Source organism: Arachis stenosperma, chromosome 2 (assembly GCF_014773155.1).
Source record: "Arachis stenosperma cultivar V10309 chromosome 2, arast.V10309.gnm1.PFL2, whole genome shotgun sequence".
NCBI lineage: Eukaryota > Viridiplantae > Streptophyta > Magnoliopsida > Fabales > Fabaceae > Arachis > Arachis stenosperma.
In genome coordinates, this window is record NC_080378.1 from 68,743,723 (window position 1) to 68,764,576 (window position 20,854).

General features: G+C 35.4%; 1 protein-coding gene across 1 annotated transcript; it reads right to left on the reverse strand.

Moving 5' to 3' along the window:
- Positions 1-3,053: 3,053 nt before the first annotated feature.
- Positions 3,054-8,865, reverse strand: LOC130961095 (uricase-2 isozyme 2-like). The gene is made up of 8 exons (XM_057886774.1): positions 8,475-8,865; positions 7,710-7,802; positions 6,993-7,068; positions 6,536-6,645; positions 5,412-5,503; positions 4,908-5,081; positions 4,674-4,764; positions 3,054-3,480 (listed from the first exon to the last, which is right to left on the reverse strand). The coding sequence occupies exons 1-8, from the start codon at positions 8,676-8,678 to the stop codon at positions 3,397-3,399; spliced, it is 924 nt and encodes a 307-aa protein (XP_057742757.1). The 5' UTR covers positions 8,679-8,865; the 3' UTR covers positions 3,054-3,396.
- Between the last annotated feature and the right edge of the window lie 11,989 nt (positions 8,866-20,854).

Genomic DNA, 20,854 nt, shown 5'->3' on the forward strand with positions numbered 1-20,854 from the left:
CTATTATTTTTCCTCGCCTTTATCTTTATTAAGTTTGTAAGAGGGATAGGAAGTTGTGATATGTATATTTGTAAGCTAGTATTATGTATATAAATATATCTTATGGTATTATATCTGTTTGTATGTACATGTATGTTTATGTTTTCAACGAAAAAGTGTTTAGGAAAGGTTATGCGGTTTTAAGTTTTAAATAAGCTCATATTTTAGTATTAAATATTAGAAGAGTCATCGTAATACTTGAGTTATCAGAGTGACGCAGCCGGAAGCGTGACACTTTGATAGTTAGGTGTTACACATCACAGATGATACTACTACATTTGGACTTGCCACTGCTAAAGTCTAGATGTTTGTCACGCCCATTCGAAAGTAAGCGAACGCAACCACCATTTCCATCTATAAAAGTTTGGAAGTAGGAAAATAGGTAGAAAACAAGTTGTGGCGAGACAGTTTTAGCAAGGGGAAAAGGATGAATGCAAAAGGGCGCGTTTAGGTGTTTTAATTAAGTTGTGGCTGAGGTATGTGATGTAGTGGCAAAAGTATTTGTCTCAAACTAAAGCCACACAAGTTCGAATTCTAGCAGTGGTAGCTAGGTTAGTGTGTGCGAATGGGTGTGTGAGTGTGTTTGTATGACAAAAAAAAAAGGTTTTTTAATTAAGTTCATTATCGAATGTCCTACTTATCACTTACCAAGTCGTAAAGTTTTTTGCTCAATTTCACGAGTTAAGCCCACTTTAGTTCTTGAGATTGGCGGGTTGCATTAATTTGGTCCTTAAGTTTTTTTTTTTAGTTTCCCACAGTATCTTCCAACCCGACAGGTCAAGGACTAATCCGTCGCGGATCTGAGCTCCATTTGAAGGACTGCCGCTGGCCAATGGGTTGCTGCATGCACAAAGCAGGATTCGAACCCCCAACACTTGTTTAAGCGGACGAGTGAGCTAGTCCCTGACATTAGCGAGTTGTATTGATTTGGTCCCTAAGTGTTTAATTGCTATACTTTGGTCGTCTAAATTTTAAAAAGTGCATCAATATAGTCCCTTATATATCTACTGTCACCAAAGCTCAACGTGGCTCAAGTCTTGTCACGTTGGACATATTAAAACGACGTCGTACGCGTTTTGGCGCTAAAAAAGGCACTAAACGACTTTATTTGAGGGGTTGAACAATACTAAAACGATACACCTCTCTCTTTTAGTATTGTTTAAATCCTCAAACGACATCATTTAGTACTCTTTTAGCACCAAAACGCGCACGACATCGTGTTAATATGTCCAGCGTATCAAGGTTTGAGCTACATCACTAACGGTATTAAACTTCTGTGACGAAAAATACACGAGAGACTACATTAAAGCACTTTTTTAATTTAGAAGGCCAAATTGTAACAATTAAAAAGTTAGGGACCAAATCAGTGCAACTCGGCCAAAGTAGGGCTCATATTTGATTAAATCCTAGCCCTAACAGGTTGAGTTTACCTAGAGTTCCCATCAACTTAATTGAATCTCTGTGCACTCTCCCATTTTGAAACCCCAAAGTAAGTAGCAATCACGGATCAAGATTTCTAGATTCATTTGCACACTTAAGCAAACACATCCATAACTAGCAATCATATGCTAATGCAATGCAATTTAAGACTCTTATCCGAATTTCGTCACGAGGACGCCATCTCAAAAATTCAGGTTGGTGCATAGCAACCAAGGTCTGACCCTTCAAGAACAAAAGCAGAGCTCTCTTGTCCTGGAATTTACCATCCATATCATAATCATAATCATAGGAACGGGAATAAAGCTCCCATGTCCTTCAATCACGATTCTCAAATCATTTATCATAACTATACCTTCATTGAGTCCAACCACACTCAGCACGAATCTTCAAATAGTTCAAGATCCTCAACCAAATCAAACCCTAGGTTACCATTAACTACCCAAACTAGACTCAAGCTTAATTAAATTTCACCCCTTTTCAAGAGCTTAAATAATTTCTTAGAGCCAAATATAGAATATTCTCTTTGCAGGTATCCACACTCTATTTTTGCTGGTCTAGAGTATATTTCATTACCCGAAGGAAGAACGAGCTCAACTTCAGTTGGACGAATTATGCCCCAAAGAGTTTGATCACACAAGAACAATACCAATCTTTATAAACCAAACATATATCAATAATTTCATAATTAATTACACTAATCATGTCATAATAAAATTATGATTATCAATCGTGTCAAACCTCCTTTCGTAGATTCATTAAGTCCCAAACACTCTAGATTTACTCTACTGGAGATCATAAGCTAAAATGCTCTACATTGTAACGTAGGCAAACGACATTGAAATTACAAACTCTATCCAAAAATGATCTTAAGGAAACAAACCTTCTAACTGAATCAGTTCCTATATTTTATGGGCAACCTAGCTCAAAATACAGGGCAAAACTAAAACTTCCCTATCTCAGAGATCAACTTCCTATTAGTTTATTGAAATATGAATATAACTCCTTAGAAACCTCTAACAGAGTTGATTTTAGACAGGGATATACTAGAAAGTAGAAACATCAAGTTTCCTAATAGTTTTGTGCACTTAAGAAGTCTTAGGCAACAAACTTCCAAAATCCATAATTAATTAGGGTAAGAATATACTAGAGACAATAAGCTTTCTAATGATTTTGCTCTCATGTGAATCCAAGCTTCATGGAATTAATTGTGTTCTTTAGATGCTTGTTCACTCTCGCTTGTTATTATGAACTCGTTATAATTGTTACTTCTCCTACTACTTTGCTTCTCTCAACTAAGAACACCTAAGAGTTCTCAACCTGGATTAGACTCCCATTTGCCAATGGTCAACCTTCTGCAAGCTAGAAAAAATAGTTGCATTAATGTGAAATTCAGCGACGATGGATCCAGAACCATGGTGACAAAATCCAACTCGGTGATTAGCATATATGATTTGCATGAGTGGCAAAGTGATTCACTCATTTAAAGTGTCAAACGTGACTTTTGATATCTTGCCCCCTTTGGAACGAACTTGCAAATGTTTCAAAAACTTTCGGCACAAGACAATATTGGGGAATCCCAAAAGAACCTGACAAAAACTTGGTATATACATGCACGAATGTCTGACCAGGGTTACTTTTCCATTTTGTAGAGGATAATAATATCAGCCATTACTAATTAACATTAATCCATATTTTCCAATAATGATATCCGGAATTTCTCTTTAAGTTCAGATTTTCAAACTAGCCATATCAATCAGATTTGACATGCTCATAGAACAACCCAAGCAGTTCCTGCCTATACATTTTATTCTGAAGAAAGGGCATGTAAAGAAACAGCTGGAAAAGCATAACCAACATTATTTATATATAACTTGTTATTTTGATCAGAAAGGATGATCTGTGGTGTTTCAGCAGTTCCTACATCTTTGACCAAAAGCGGCTCAGTGTAGCTTGAATCGACCCATGTGGCTCATCCGTGGGTAAGTATACATCATCGTTAAACTGCACAAACACCATCATTTAACAGCTTTAAGATATTAAATTAGGGTTTAAACTACCTATGCATTGGAAGCAAATTCCAATACATTGCATTCAAAATTTTATTTATGTTATTCAGCATATCAAAAGTTTTCATAAAAAACGGGGGATTACACACTAATCTTCTGTATCTTTTTATCTGTCACTTTGCTTAAACGCACAATTATTAAAAACTATAAATCAAGAGTGCCTAAACAACAACAATATAATTCAAGCTAATGAGGAGAGTTGAGGCAAGCTAATGTGGTTTTAATAAACTTGGACCATAAACTCGAAAAGTGAAAGGCAACATTGTAAAAATAATTCGATATTGGACTTATTATTATAGTATATTTTAATCAATGCAAATATTACTTTTGTTGCTTGACGATTTAATAGTATTTATATGAAATTAGCTTAATAATTGAATAAATATTGCATGACATAACCAGATACTTAAGTAACCAACATCAATAACCGAACTTGTACATTTGAGGACAAAACCAATCGAAATATAAACACATAAGATTGCTAATAGGATCAAGAGTATATCAGTTTTTTCAAAGTTTATGCAAGTTAACTTGTTTTTGGATGGTAAGCTTGTAAGACTGTAAAACCACGAGTGTAAAACTGAACTTGTCAATTCACAACCGTGGTTCTTTACCATTCACTGAACATTCATACTACCCCAGTCAATTCACAACTGTGGTTCTTTACCATTCTTTGCTATTTATGATTGGAATGATCCAACGTGATGGAATGGTGGGGAATGAAATGAAGGCTTCAACTTATGTGGCACATGGTGGACCTTTATGGTCTGAGGACTTGCATGACTTCATGAAAGAGTATTCAGTTTCACTGTTGGATACTTAATAATAGAATAGAATAGAACAAAATGGCATTGGATTGAATCCATTCTAATCTATTGAATATTCTTATTTTCCGGTCTCTCCAAATTTGGGCAAAAGGAGATGAAAGTGCAAGTTACTAAAATTCTTATTCTTCATCTTCTATTATTCTATTTACAGAAAACAGAGATGAAATTTCTTCCATTTCATGCTTTGATATCTTAAAAATGGGAAAATGTACAATTATTCCATTTCAGTCTATATTAATCCATTTCATTATATTCATTGGTTCTATTAATGCAGTGAACTGTTAGGGAAAAGAGGGAATACCTTTACAATTTGACCACCTGTATTTGAGATATTGACTGGTAGGAAATGAATATTTGGCATCTTTAGTTGAACAGAATCTATGTCAGGAAATCTGAAGCATAAAGTTAATTGTCAAACCCTACTTGATTGAACTAAAGAATAAATTTCAAGCGGGTTCTAGAGTGTGAGGTGCAGAGTGGATAAAGAAGCATGGATTGCCTCCCTAAACAGGGAGAGTATTGAAGAGATATATACCTGTTCAATGTGGCCCTTGCCATTTGATAGAGAGTGTTTTGAACAGATGGGCTGTACACCCCCTCATTCGGTGGACCGAAAAAGGTTTCAAGCAGAACTCTTTTAACATCGTTGTACCTCTCCATAAAGTAAAGCGGCTTCTGTGGGATGCTGCTTAGTGATTCATAAGAGTACCTACAATTTACATTAGAAGCATGACTCTATTTCCACATTTAACTATTGGTGGCAATAGTTATTGCGATATTATAACTTCTCTCCATGATGGTGCTAAATAATCCTAATGATGCTCAATAAAAATCTTTTAATTAATAAACGATAACTGAAGTGTAATAAAGTTGCTTAAAAGTCAGAATTAAGCCTGCAAGATATCTATGTGATTTTGGAGATTGATTTAAATCGTATAACTCTTTCCGACAAAAGAAACTTTTTCTGTTTTTACCTCTTCATTAAGATTTACTAATAGGGAAAAAAATGTCAATGTCTAAGGAAACAATGAAGTCTTACCTCCACAGACCAGTTACTTCTGTTGCCAGCATCCTTTCACGTGTTTCAGGAAGAGCTGTGTACTTGTCTCGTATAAACCCTTCAAAACCAGACTGCTCACAACAGATCCAAACTAAACTTAGAACAAAAATAAGGGATTGTATATCACAATCATGCTTTTAACTCTGTAAATCAAAGGGAGACCAATAGCAGCTACTATTTCGTAAAAGAGGGATCAGTGGAGAGTAAAAGAAAATTGACAGAATATTTGTCACAAAAACTCAGCATCATAGTATGGATGCCAGAAACCAGATCTCCAAGAAATGCTAGGTAGTTATCCATATGCTCATACAAATTTTGAAAGGTTTGAGTATTATAGTACTAAAAGCAGTTTGAGTATGTTACATAAAAAAAAAAAAAAAAAACTTTCCCAACTTTTCAAAATTTTAGTAGTCAAATTTAGAACTTAATCCTTTTTAATAGTTCAAAAGAGGTTTTCTTTCTCTTCCTCTAAATCTCATTGAAGGGGAGCCTTAGAGCAATAAATGAGTTGTCTCTGTACCTCAAGGTTACAGGTTCAAACCGTGGAAACAGACACTGGTAACATTATCAGGTTAGGCTGCTTAGATTACATCCTTTAGATGCGGCCCTTCCTAGGACCCTGCGTTAACACAGGATGCTTGGATACTGGGCTGCCCCTTTCCTCTAAACATTATTGGGCATTTAATAAACTCTAGAACATTTTTATAAATAAAAATTCTTCAGGTTCTTTAAAAAAAAAAATTTAGAAAAAATCTTCGTTGAAGGATGATCCTTTTTATAGATATAGATCTATTATATATAACTGCAAATATACTTTTTTGTGTTTCTTTTATCAATACCTACTTTATACATTGATATTCTTTCCAGCATTAGAGGGATAGAAGAAGGGGATCACGAGCAGGCAAAGGAATTTCCTTTCAACTCACAACCATATCATGTCATGCTTCTCCTATAATTGTGAAACCATAATATCAAAGTGATTCGCCAACTATAATATTAAGAATTTGGACCCAAAACAAAATACTGTTTACGAAATTATGTATTACATACACAGGAAATATTATATCAAAATCAAACTACAGGTTTCTATATAGCATACTTACCTTAGTAGTTTTCAGCACTGATAATCCTTCAACACCAGAAGTCAACTGTAGAGCACCAGACTTTTTTACTATTGCCTCAACTGTATGCCTCTCAGATCCAAGTTTGAAACCTTATAAAAATAAAATCAAAGGACTTGAGGGCTGAAAAGAAACAAATTGGAGTTTATTACTGTATCACGGAATCTAAAATTAGCTAGACCAGTATTCAACACAATATGATGAAAGTGGGATTTTTCCATTTGGACAATCTAATGAAATGTTCACTCAAATTGCTAGTTCCACTAAAAGTGCCATAAAGCAAGAAGTGAAATGCAAATTTGAAATATGTTAGGCAACCAAAATTTTTTAACAAATATTACAAATTGTATAACCAAAAGCAATTAGAAAAGGGTACAATCTATGAACTATACCATATTGAAACAAATAATATTGTAGAATGTAACATAGTCTAACAAACCATGCATATGAGGTTGACCATCCATGATGATGCGTTCCCATGGCTTTTCCACAATGTTCACAATAGCTGCAGTAACCTGTGAAAAGCCATAAAGCAACAAAAAACTATGGGGAGGAAGACAATATAACAAAAACAATAATAATAAAGCCTTATCCCACTAGATGGATAGACTACATAGATTAAACAACACCATTGTACCCTATCATATATCATATTCACAATGAAACCATTTATACGTAGATCTCCTTTGACTAAACCTAGTAAAAGGTCTTTTTAGATCTTCCTCGTATCTATCTTCTTGATCCACCCTCTTAATTGGATATTCCGTCGATCTTCTCCTCACATGTTCAATAACATGAGATTCTACCATCTTTTCAACAATAGGCACTACTCCAACTTTCTCTCTTATATCCCCATTCCTTGCATTGTCTATGAGTGTTTGGTCAATCATTCATCTAAGCATCCTCATCTCTACCACACTAAACTTATCCTCATTGAAAAATTAGGTTAACCAACCAATGGCTTTCCTCTTATAAACCTTTCCAAACTTCAATTGAAAAACCATAATGTGATATAAATAATTTGGTCAAAGAAAAATTGTTAGCAAGAAAATTTTAAAAGAAACAGCATAGTGCAAGAGGATTATAAAGGATAAAAGAAAACAAATGTAGATTTATTTGAATAATAATATTATACTGTATTTTACCATTCACCAACCTGCCTATAGAATGATATAAAGTGCTTGGCAAGCTCAATAGCAAAGTTCTCAACAGAAAGTATTTCAGAGCACTCCTTGGCTTTTGCATATACCTAGCAATATTTTCATAAAAAAAAATCAAAATTGAACAGATGTGATGATGGAGGATGAAAGACAAATAGCATATACAAGCAAATTCCTTGTTCTTTAAGTTTGTAGACAGTAATATATACCCAACCTATAGCATGAAATCAGGGTTGTAAACATTTTATGTGATCTGAGTTTAAATACTGGTATTATATTATAAGCATCTAAGACAGAAATACTTGCAGTTCTTGTATTTCCTAGAAGTGTAAGCAGAAAATATCGGTCTCTAATCAATATCTCTTTGTATTTCTGTCTATTTCTTTCTAGAGACAGGATCAAATCAAAACAAACCTAACATCATATCTATTTAGCCACTCCTTGAAAAAATACAATTGAAACCAACAGAAGGTACAAAGCAGCATATGAGATTCAGACATAATTGTTTTGTTAAAATGAGTAGATCAGACGACAACAGTTTATAACATTTACAATAGATCTTTTAATAGACTAAAATGTTGAACTAGTAAAGTTCAGAAAATCAAATAATTGATTTTAAATCCCATCAGAAAGCAAACATATTGCACTCCAAATATCAACATACAAACAGATAGATATCAGAGCTTAAAATGTTAACTTTGGATAGTGGTACAAATCACGCAGAAAATTACTAACACAGAAGAGAGGAAGAAGAAGGTTACAGTGTTCTTCATGGTGTCAGTGGCAACGATATCGGAGTTATCATCACGGAGATAAGAGTTGACACAATCAGAGAGGAGGCTGATGCTGACTCGCCACTCCACAACGTAGTGTTTTCCTTCCTTCGTCTTCCACACGCGAGCCACCCTTACCCTCTGTTTCCCATGCCTTTGCTCGAAGTTGAATCCCTCTACTCTTTCTGCCATGGGAAATTTCTCCCCTTTTCTTTTTTACTTTTTATTATAAGTTTAGAGTGTTCAGTGTTTGACCTGAGTGTCCATTCCGTTCCAATTTATATTGGAGATAAGACAGCAGAGATTTGCTGGTTTTGCTTTTCTCTCGGTTGGAGTCTGTGTGCGGATTACATCATCATCCTCATCCAAATTCCAAACACAAAGTTAACCGCTTCCTAGTACGTTTTGAATAACTGATTTGATTTAGAAATGATTAAACTATCTAACAGGTAGCTAAAATATTATACATAGTAAATAAAAAATATAATTAATAATATTTATATTTAAAAGAGAATGTGAATTATTTTTAAATTTAATTAATATAATTAATTTTTTATAATTATTTTTTTATTTAATTACACTAAAAATTAATTTTAAATTTAATGTGAATTAAATTTTAAAAATGCTTTTTTATTATTATTACATTCATAATTTTATAAATTTTTTTCTAAATAAAAATTTTAAAATTTGATATTATAAATCTAAAATATTTTAAATTATCTCAATATATTTTATAAAAATAAAAACATCTTATATTTGATTAGTCTTGTTCTAGCAAAGATACTCCTCCCGAGTTATGTGTCGGCCTCACGTCAATCCCAGTATGCCTGATAGCTTGAACCGAACCGGGAATATCCTCGTGAACTCGGACCCGAGTGTGGTACCTGCAAAAAGGACTCCGACGTCCAAGTCAGTAAAGGAATCACTTAAATAAAAGCGTGCGTATAATCAGGATGTTGTTTGATAGTATGTTACTTGTTGGAATGAATTTGCTCTCCCCTCTATCGTCGGTACCATGCCCGATTTATAGCCTAGTTAATGTGAAATTAGTCATTGGTTTCATTCGAGATCTTCGTGATCGATCTTGTGGCGAGATTGTAGTCTGTTATGATGGAGCCGTTTTTATGATAAGTCGTGCCGAGGTATAACTCAATTTTGTCCGAGATCACAGGGGTATAGTACAAGTCTCTATTTATTAAAAACATCTAATATTATAAGTTTTTAATCTGCAAAATAAAATAATAAATAATAAATTAACACTAATTCAGTAATTATAGATATTATATGTTTAAAATTATAAATGTTATATATATAAAATTATATATGCTAAATTAAACAATTTTAACAACTTCTACTATACAACTTATATTTTACATAAAACTATTAGAACATAAAAAATAGAAAATAAAATATAAACAAAAATTAAGAAATAAATTTTTAAAAGTGACTATTAACTTATTATATTAAAATCAATAAATAAGGATACATATGAGATAATAATTTGAAATATATAATAAGAGAAGAAGAAGATGACGATTTGGTGTTTTGTTGATGGTTGAATGATGATGTGTTTGGCATGAAATTGAGACTGAGATTATGTAGAAAACCAAGATTTTGGCCTGGTGTGCGTGTGCAAAAGGTGGTGGGTACGCCCCACTTAGAACGAAGCTCGTGCGTATACACAAGGGGTGATGCGTATGCACAAGAGAAAATGTGCAAGTTGTTCGTACGCACGGGGTGATGCGTATGCACGAGTGGGAAATGCTTTCTGATTGGTGCGTATGATACGGAATTTACAAACAATATTTGTAGAACTACCGGCAAGTGCACCAGGTCGTATCAAGTAATAAACTCACGATGAATGAGGTCGATCCCACGAGGATTAACGGATTAAGAAAACAATAGCTAATTGATTATTCTAGTTAGATGATCATAATTGAGTGATGAGCAAACAAGAAATGTAAATGACTTAAATAAAAAGTAAATGGAAGCAATAAGATGACAAGAAAGTAAATGACGAAAAAGTAAAGTACATGAAATTAAAGTGCAAGAAAGTAAATAACAAGAATGAAAAATAAAAAGAACATTGGGATCAAGAGATATTGCATTCTCAGGATCAATAGTTCTCATCTCCACTTCAATCATACAATCATTGATCTCTTGGCAAATCATAAGTGATTGAATTCCAATTCCTTGGAAATTCAATCTCTCGTAACTTAAGCAATTGCCAATTTCTTGATCTAATTATTCATGAGAAGAGATGAAGATTGGTCTCTGATTTAGAGTCACACAATTTCATAAATCAAGTTTTGGGATGATTATATGTCACATATCAATCCCAAACCCAATTTTATAACCACTATGAGAAAGAACTTCAAGCATAATTCTATTATTCCTTTTCCAAAGTTCACATAGAATTTATTAGATTCAATTCCTCTTCTGATAGAATTTGAATCATTAAAATGAAGATCGAAGATCTTTCTAAAGAAACAAAAAAAGAAGAAGAATTGAAGATGAAGAATGAAAATAAATTAATCCATTAAATTGTAACAGAGCTCTTTTTTCCAATTGAAGAGAGTTAGACATTCATAACTACAAAGAAACTACAAAATGTATAAAAAAGAAGGTGAAAGAGAGTAAGAGAGAATGAGAGTGGAAGGAATGTCTGAAGACTCCCCTCCCAGGGGTGTGTCTAACAAAATGAATCTAAGGTCCTATTTATAGCTATCCGAAATTACAAATTCAAATGAAATTTAATTCAAATTACATCAAATATAAATTTTATAACTACTTCTAGATGATTATTGTGGACTTGATTGCTTGTTAATAGGTCTTTGGACTTTGATTTATTGTGAATTGTGGCTTGTAAGAAGGCTGGAGTGGACTTGGTTGAAGGTTGGAGGCTGCAGGGGAAAGCTGGCGTGTGGTTCAAGTGCCACTTGATTGGCACGCCCATTCTGGATAAAAATTGCTTCCTGTAATTGTGGCCTAGTGTGCCACTTCTCCCCCATGCCACTCTACATGCCAGCACCAAAATGGTGCCCCTGGGAGTACAAATTCGAAGTCGTGTAAAATCCTCACACTGGTTACGCGCTGCTAAACACACACATTTTGCAATGCTGAAAGATGGGATCATTCGCGGTCCTAAACTGAATACCCAATATAAACTATTATATATTGTTGAAAAAAGCTCTATAAGTCACCTTTCTAACGCCACTAGAAGCGTGTCATTTGGATCTCTATAGCTCAAGTTATGCTCTTTCGAAGGTGAAGAGGTCAGTCTGTCAAAATGGTCCGACGTGCCACTTCCTAGACACGCCACTCCATACACCCAGATTGCAAGAAATTAAGGTACGAGGGAGTGCGGAATGAGACACGCTGGCCACACGCCAGTACACAATCCCATTTTGGCCGTCTGGGATAGTGGCCCAGCGTGCCACTTCGCAGGCACGTCTTAGTACATGCCAGGTTTACAATACTGAAAGAATAGTGATTTTCACCCTCAGCTTCAGCTTCCACTATAAAGTGTTATATATAGTTAGAAATTCTGGATGTATACTTTTCAATGCCGCTAGAGGCGCATCATTTTGACCTTTATATCTCAAGTTATATTCCTTTGAAAGTAAAGAGGTCAGGCTGGCATGTGACATGCTGATGCTATTCTCATGTTGCCTTTTCGGGGTTAATCACAACCTCAAATCTGGTGTCCACTATGAAGTGTTATATATGATTGTAAATCTCTGAAATTTTACTTTCTAATAACACTAGAATCATCTCATTTGGAGTTTTGTAGCTTAAATTATCCTTATTAGAGTGGGGAGAGGTCAATCTGTCCAACAAAGTGTGGCCCAGTGTGCCACTTCCCTTGCAGTCCATAGTGCACGCACAAGCACACACACACATGCCACATACACGCCACTCCACACGCCCTTGGCACGCTTTAGGGCCACGCTTTCAAAAGCGTGGCCTAAGGCTCTAAAGTGTATCCTAAGCTTTAAAGCGTGCCCAAAACTTTCTCTTTTTTTCTTTTGAGCTTGTTTTTTATTTTTTGCTTCTTTTTGTCTTATTTTCTATAAAATTTATCAAATCAAAAGGATCAAAGAAATTTCCAACTTAAGCACCAAAAATACTCCATAATTAAGCATTACGAATTGATTTCTTATGAAAAAGCATAGAAAACACAACATGATGCGCATGCATCACAACACTAAACTTAAGCTTTGCTTGTCCTCAAGAAAATAAAGAATCACGCAATACAATTTGACAATCCAAGGTGACAAGAGTAGCAATTTAATGTTCATGGTTGGCTAGTTTACTATGTATTCAACAATCACAAAAGAAATTCAAATGATTGATGTTTTTATCTAGCTCACTTTATGAAATATTTTCTTTATATTCCTTCGCTGAAACAAGCTTTTCATCTTTTTCTTAGCTTAGCTTCTTGGGTGCCTTGCACCATTTGTTTTTAGCTTTGACTTTAAATACTTTATTTTCAAGTATTACCACTTGATACATAAGCACCACATGCATTTTAACTAGAGAAATCTTTAAGCTCATATGTTTCTTTACTTTAATCTCTAATCATTGATGCACAGAGCTTTGAGCTTTGAGAGAGTGCTTTGTGCTTGAGCCTAGCCTTGACTCTAAGTATTTATTTTCAAGCTTTTTGCTTGATACATAAACACCACAAGTACTTGACTAATGATTTGTCATTGGTACTCAAAGCCTTCAGCTTTATCATTATTTCCCTTTTTCTTACTTGATCATTACTTGGTTTGCTTCTTCAAGGTTTTTCAAAATTTCAAAAATTTCACAAAATATTCCAGATGAAAACTTCAATTAAATAAATTCAAATGTGTTGAGCTAGAATAGTCATGCTATCCTTCCAATACTCATATGCACATGCTAGCTTCTTCTTTAATTACCTTGTTTGTTTATAATCATAATTGTAAACCCCGAGAAATTAATAAATAATTAGCCAATAAATTAATTATTATTAATAAAATTATTAAAATCGATTGTTATAATTTAGAGGAGTAGAAATATTAAAAATACGAATTTTGACGCTAATTTTAAATATTTTGACCTAAAAATAGACTAATACTGAACCGGTTAAACCGGGCCCGAACCGGACCCAAGGCTCAACCCGTTCACTCCCTTATAAGTGGCTTCAACCACTTCTCCCTCAATGAAAGGGAAATTCAAGTCGTTGAAAGGAGAAGAGAGAAATCGATGTAAAAGAAAAACCTAATGCCTCCGAAAATTCAATCGCCCATAACATTCAATCCGGAGCTCCGATTGACGAGCCGTCAGCGCCACGTGTTTATCTCAGAATTTTCTTTAATTCTATTAAAAAAATTGGTAAAAAATTAGCATTTTTCTCCCAGTTCTCCCTCTCCTCAATTTCGTGATTTTAAGGTTTGGGTATTGAGGAATTGAATGATGTTGATGGTTTAGGCAAACTATAGAAGCAGAGAATCACTGGGTTTTGTCCAATAGATTTGTGGGTAAGGTAAGAAACTATTGAACCCTTGTGAAATATTGAATTAGTGAATCCTATGATGATTATAGTGATATTGTGTGAAATGGATTGTGTTTTGGTTGATTTGAAGTTCAATTGGGAAGTTTGGAAAGAAATCCTGATAATTAGGCTTGAGGAATTGATGTTTAGAAGCATGGAGCTTGTGAAAGGAGAAATTTTTGTGGTGTTCCAAGTTTAGGGAGGAATCGGCCAACGTATGATTTTGGTTTCTCGTAGTTAATGTTTAATGTCACGTGAAAACTTAGGCTAGAAGACCTTCGGATAGGAATGAACTAAACGAATTATTTATGGATTATGTATATGGTATAAGATGTGTGGTCTGGTTGTATTAATGATTTGCTATTAGAGTTGGTTGGTTATGGAAAAAGATTTAATATTGGTATTTGTTTGATTTTGAAATAATTTGATACTGGAAATGATTTGCATGACTGAGAGGTGTTTGGTTTGGTGGTTGGGACCCTTGAAGGGTGGCAGAAATTTGAGTTTTAGAGGAGATACTACCGAAATTTCTATAAGAATTGAAGTTTTGGTTTGAAATGTTATTTTAAAAAGAAAAATATTATTATGTGGCTTGTATATTTGAGACTATTTGTAGACCCTCTGTCACAAGATTTGACCGAATACTTTAACTCCCTAGGTTCCCCCATGGGCATGCATACATATATAAATTTTAAATATTATATTATTGAGCTTGGAGTTTGACTCTATGGATATTATTTTTGAGCTTGGGGATGCATGCACAGAGGGACTATCCAATGGTTAACTACTAGGACATGTCGGCTTGGCAATATAACCAACAGATGAGACTCATCAGCCACAAGACAGGCATACATCATATGCATTTGTATGTTTTGCTTGAGTATGCATTGTTTTGGTTTGCTTAATTGCTTAATTCTGCTTATCTGTTACTTGTTCTACTTGCTGTAATTGTACCTCTATTTATGTTTTCTTTATTTGAATTGTATGTGTATGCTTCTGAGAGACCCTCTCTTGGCAGAAGAGTGAACAGAAGTTGTTCCACCGGTAATTCGGAGGATTGGAGGAGACAAAAAGTGAAGTGCTAACTTAAAGTTAGATTTAGAACTTGAATACCTTAGATAACTTACTTAATTTCTAGTTTTGTTGGGTCTCTAAGATGAAATCTGAGTGTCGAAGTTCTAGGAATGCCTCTGGCTTGCCCGGGACCTTTTATATTAACTATGTGGGCACCTTTACCATGCTGAGAACCTCCGATTCTCATTCCATATATATTCTGTTATTTTTCAGATGCAAGTCGAGAGTCAAGTCACTGAGCATCTGGAGTTTCTTGTGCAAGCGAAGTGTGGTTATTTTGGGATGTTGTATTTTGTATTTATGCTATGTATATATGTATATAGATTCTCCTTTGTATATATTTTATGTTTGTCCCTTCTAAAGGTTGACTTGGAGAAACAAGTGTTTATTCTATAGTTTGAGTTATATTTTGGGTTGTATAAATATATATAATTATATACTCTAGCCGGTCTTAGCTTCGTAGGTCGAGCCTGGAGCTTGATATCTGTGTTTTGGAACTCTGATCTATATATTATGTTTTTAGCCTTCTTTTGATCTTAGCTATCCATTTTACAATTATCCACGCGAGTGTGAAATAATTTACTGTTTTTGCTTTTGTTTAGCTTATTCTTCAAGGTTCCTAGATATAATTTCTTTCAACTATATTTATATAAGTCTTTTATTTTAGAGCTTGTAATATTTTGCCACCTCTGCTTTATGACTTAAGCGTAAGGCTCTGTGTGGTAGGGTATTACATTATGGTATCAGAGCCGTTCATTCCTGTATAGCCTGAGGGACGGACTGACTATGCTTCTGAGCATACTCTGGGTGTGTGTATATGCTAATTAGGATATCTAATTGATATATGTGGCATATTTGTTTATGAGAATGCATTTGGGACTTTGAAACATTAGACTTGAGATATTGAGACAGATCGCCTTAATATCACTTATTTGGTGTGAACAAGAACCAAATGATGACTCGTGGACGCAGACATGGTTGAGGTAGAGGCCAAAATATTAATGCGAAACCTGAATCCATTATGAATAATCCCATGAACTTTATGAATGATTTAGAAAACATGGCGGCTGCTATGCAGGTAACACCTGAGGCCATTGGTCAGCAAGTTAATAACGAAAACTGGGTAACGGCAGAAATGGGCTAATGACTTTAGCAACTTTTCTAAAGATAAACCCACCAACTTTTAGAGGAACCACAAATCCCACAGAGGCTGATAAGTGGTTTCAGGCAATGAAACGAGCTTTGCGAGTACAACAAGTGCCTGAAGATCAGTGTGTAGAGTTTGCTACTTATCAGCTGATGGGTAAAGCTCAGTATTGGTGGCAGGGGTCCCGACGCCTTCTGCAGCGAGATAATGTTGCAATCCATTGGGATGTATTCCAATCCAAATTTTAAAAGAAGTATTTCCCAAACTCAGTAAGGACGGCAAAGGAGCTTGAGTTTCTACAGCTGAAGTAGGGTCCTATGTCAGTAGCAGAGTAAACCAATCAATTTGAGAAATTTTGTTGGTTCTCTAGGATTTATCAAGGTGCTACGGGGGATTTTAAAGAATGAAAATGCATAAAATATGAAGGTGGTCTGTGGAGTGACATTCTAAGTACAGTGGGTTCGATGGAGATCAGAGTTTTCTCTGAAGTGGTAAACAAAAGCCGAGTTGCTAAGAATTGTGCAAGAAAGGCCATGTCAAACAAGGACGATCACTTAGCTTTTGTTAAGAGAGATCAGAGGAGGAACTTTGCACCTAGAGGACAAAATTTTGAGCGAGGAGGCTATGTTCCACAGCTATATCAAGGCCATAACACCTTCTGAAGATTCAACAATAATAACTAGGGAAGAGGCAAAGGAAAGCATATTCAAAATCCTCCCAATAACTTGACATGTAGGAGATGTAGGGTGGTGCACGGAATTGTGATCACACTTTTTCAAACTCTGGTACAACTAACTAGCAAGTGCACTGGGTCGTCCAAGTAATAAAACCTTACGCGAGTAAGGGCCGATCCCACGGAGATTGCTGGCTTGAAGCAAGCTATAGTCATCCTGTGAATCTTAGTCAGGTGAATTCAATTAGTTATGAGTTTTGATAATTGAAAGATAAATAAAATGCAAATTAAAATAAAGATACTTATGTAATTCATTGGTGGGAATTTCAGATAAGAGTTTGGAGATGCTTTGTTGCTTCTGAACCTCTGCTTTTTGATGCGGTAATTTATAGCCCACAAACTAACCGGCAAGTGCACCGGGTCGTACCAAGTAATACCTTACATGAGTAAGGGTCGATTCCACGAGGATTGATGGATTAAGCAACAGTTATTGAGTGATAAGCTTAGTTAGGCAAGCAGAAAAGGGTTTTGAGATATTCAAAAGGTTTAAATTCAAACTCAGAATATAAAAAAGATAGACAAATAAATAAGTTGGGAATAAAATATGGAGAAAATTGTTAAGGCTTCAAAGTTATCTATTTTTCCGGATTAACTTTTCTTACTAACTATTTTAATCATGTAGGATTTAATTCATGGCAAACTATATGTGACTAGACTCTAATTCCTTAGACCTTCCTAGTCTTCTCTAAAATTCATTAACTGCCAATTCCTTGGTCAATTAATTCCACAAGAATTTCAGTTTATATGCCACAAGAATCCTAATTATCCAAAATTAAGGGGATTATATGTCACGTATCCCGTTAAATACAAAGAATTAGAAATTCAGGATAATATGATTTCAAGCTATTGTTCAAGTAAAGAGCTTTTCCAAGTTTTACAAGAACTCAATTAGAACATGGGTCATACTTCTGTTCCACCCAAATTCATAAAATAAAAAATGAAAACAATTATTGAAATATAAATCAAAACAAGGGTTAAATTAGAAAGATCAAAGGAATTAATCCATACAAATAGACAGAGCTCCTAACCTTAACAATGGAGGACTAGTTGCTCATGGAATGTGGAATGTAAATTTGTATAGAATTCCGTAATGGAATCCCCCTAATGGAATCTCCTTTATAGAAGAGAAGTCTCCCCTTTTTATAACTAATCCTAATTAATTTAAAATCTAATTTTTAAAATTAAAATAATATCTTTTCCTATTTTAAAATCAAATTTGAATTTAAATCAGAATTAACTAACTACTTCGCGACTTATAACATGGGGACCATTTGCCTTCATTGGATCCGTGCCTAACTTGGGTGCTAAAATGGGGCCCAGAAATCATCCCCCAATGGTTTTTGCGTTTCCTGCATGTGGCGCATGTCACGCGTACGTGTCAGTCACGCGTATGCGTCGATGATCTTCTTCGCAAGTCACGCGGACGCATCGGTCACGCGCACGCGTCAGGCACGCGTGCGCGTCGCTCCTCGCAGCCATCTCCTTTGATTCTTGTGTTGCAGACTCTCAATCAAATCTAGTCGAATGCTACCTAAAATAAACAGTATTGCACAAAACTCAAAATAGCATCCATAACGGCTAAAATATAATTAATTCTTGATTAAACTCAACAAATTAGATGCAAATTCACTAGGAAAAGATAGAAAAGATGCTCACGCATCACAACACCAAACTTAAACTATTGCTTGTCCTCAAGCAACCAAAGCTAATATAAGCTTAGGATGTGAATTTGCATGAGAATGAGAGTTCGATAAAGCTCATGTCTCTTCTTATAGTGGGGTTTACAACTGCAATCCTGAATTGTTTTGGCATTTCACTTTATCATTTGAAGTTCAGAATGATTGGAATCCATAGGAACTCAAAATTCAGATAGTGTTATTGATTCTCCTAGTTCAGTATGTTGATTCTTGAACATAGCTACTTTATGAGTCTTGGCCGTGACCTTAAGCATTTTGTTTTCCAGTATTACCACCGGATACATAAATGCCACAGACACATAACTGGGTGAACCTTTTTAGATTGTGACTCAGCTTTGCTAGAGTCCCCAGTTAGATGTACCCAGAGTTCAGCACACTCTTTTTTCTTTGGATCACGACTTTAACCGCTCAGTCTCAAGCTTTTCACTTGACACCTTCACGCCACAAGCACATGATTAAGGACAGCTTGATTTAGCCGCTTAGGCCAGGATTTTATTCCTTTGGGCCCTCCTATCTATTAATGCTCAAAGCCTTGGATCCTTTTTACCCTTTGCCTTTTACTTTAAGGGGTTATTGGCTTTTTCTGTTTGCTTTTTCTTTCTTTTTTTCGCAAGCTTTGTGTTTTTCACTGCTTTTTCTTGTTTCAAGAATCAATTTTATGATTTTTCAGATTATCAATAACATTTCTCTTTTTTCATCATTCTTTCAAGAGCCAACAATTTTAACATTCATAAACTTCACTATAAAAATATGCACTGTTCATGTCATGCATTCAGAATTACAAAAAATACCACCACATTTAAGTAAATAAGACTACTTTTAAATTTAACTCAATTTCTCATGCAATACATCACTTCTATATTTTTTATTTGAATTCTAGTTTAGTGAGTAATACATGAGACATCTTTTCAGAATTAAAGCATTTAAGGGAAAACTAAACTAGACCTAGGATTTTCACTAATAAAGGATCATTCAACAGACAAAGCAAAATAGCCAAAAACTGGAACATAACATAGAAAAAGAGGGGAGGAATAAAAAAAATGAAAGGAACTCAACCACCTTAGTTATCCTAGTGGTCGTTTTATTCTTTAGGTTATGCTCCTCCGTGAAGATGATTCGCCTCCCTTTTGGTGCCATAGGAATAAATAGAAAAGCTTTAGGCGAAGCATCAACACTAAACTTAAATGTTTGCTTGTCCTCAAGCAAAGAAAATCTGAAAACAAAAACAAATGATAAGATGAAAGAAGAATAAAAGGATAAAGGAAAAAAAGAGAATTAGGATTGGGAGAGAAAGAAAGAAAATTAAAAATGGGCGGCAAACTAGTGTAATTGTGCGGCACAGATGACGCGTACGCGTGCAGCACGCGTACGCGTGGGTCGCAAAATTTTCTTAAGGACGCGTAAGCGTTAGGCACGAGTACGCGTGCCCTGGGGTTTGTGCAATTCACGCCAAACCAGCAGCGCACACGCACAACTCTCTGTTCGCGTGGCTAGGGAACCAATATTGGCATACGACGCGTTCGCGTCATGCACGCGCACGTGTGGATGGTCGTTTGGTCAAATGACGCGCACGCGTCAGGGACGCGTACGCGTGGTCAATTTTGTGTGTCTAGCACACTTTTAGCCCCAAACTAGCACAAGTCTCTGTCCAAACACATATATACGCCATTTTTCTTGGTCACGCGTTCGCATCAGTGACGCGCACGCGTGGAGTGCCAAAATCACCAATGACGCGCATGCGTGGGCTTATTTGTGCGAAAGGCATTATTCCTGCGCCACTCCCGTGCATCTCTCTGTTAAATTTTATTTTTCACGCACATGCATATGATGCGGACGCATCAGCGACGCTTGCGCATCATGTGCTCCTCTTTTTTTTATCCGGTTCCTGCTCTAAAATAATTGCATGATCAGAAAATTAGTAAGAATTCAATAAAAATCAAATAAGTAAGAAAATTACTATTACGAAAAATAAATAAGAATGAAAAGGAATGATCATACCACGGTGGGTTGTCTCCCACCAAGCACTTTTAGTTAAAGTCCTTAAGTTGGACATGTGGTGAGCTCCTTGTCATGGTGGCTTATGCTTGTATTGATCCAGGAATCTCCACCAATGTTTGTAATTCCAATGGCTACCGGGATCCCAAACTAGGCGTATAACGCCTTTGAGCAAGTTGAAGCAAGTGACAAGGCCCCAAG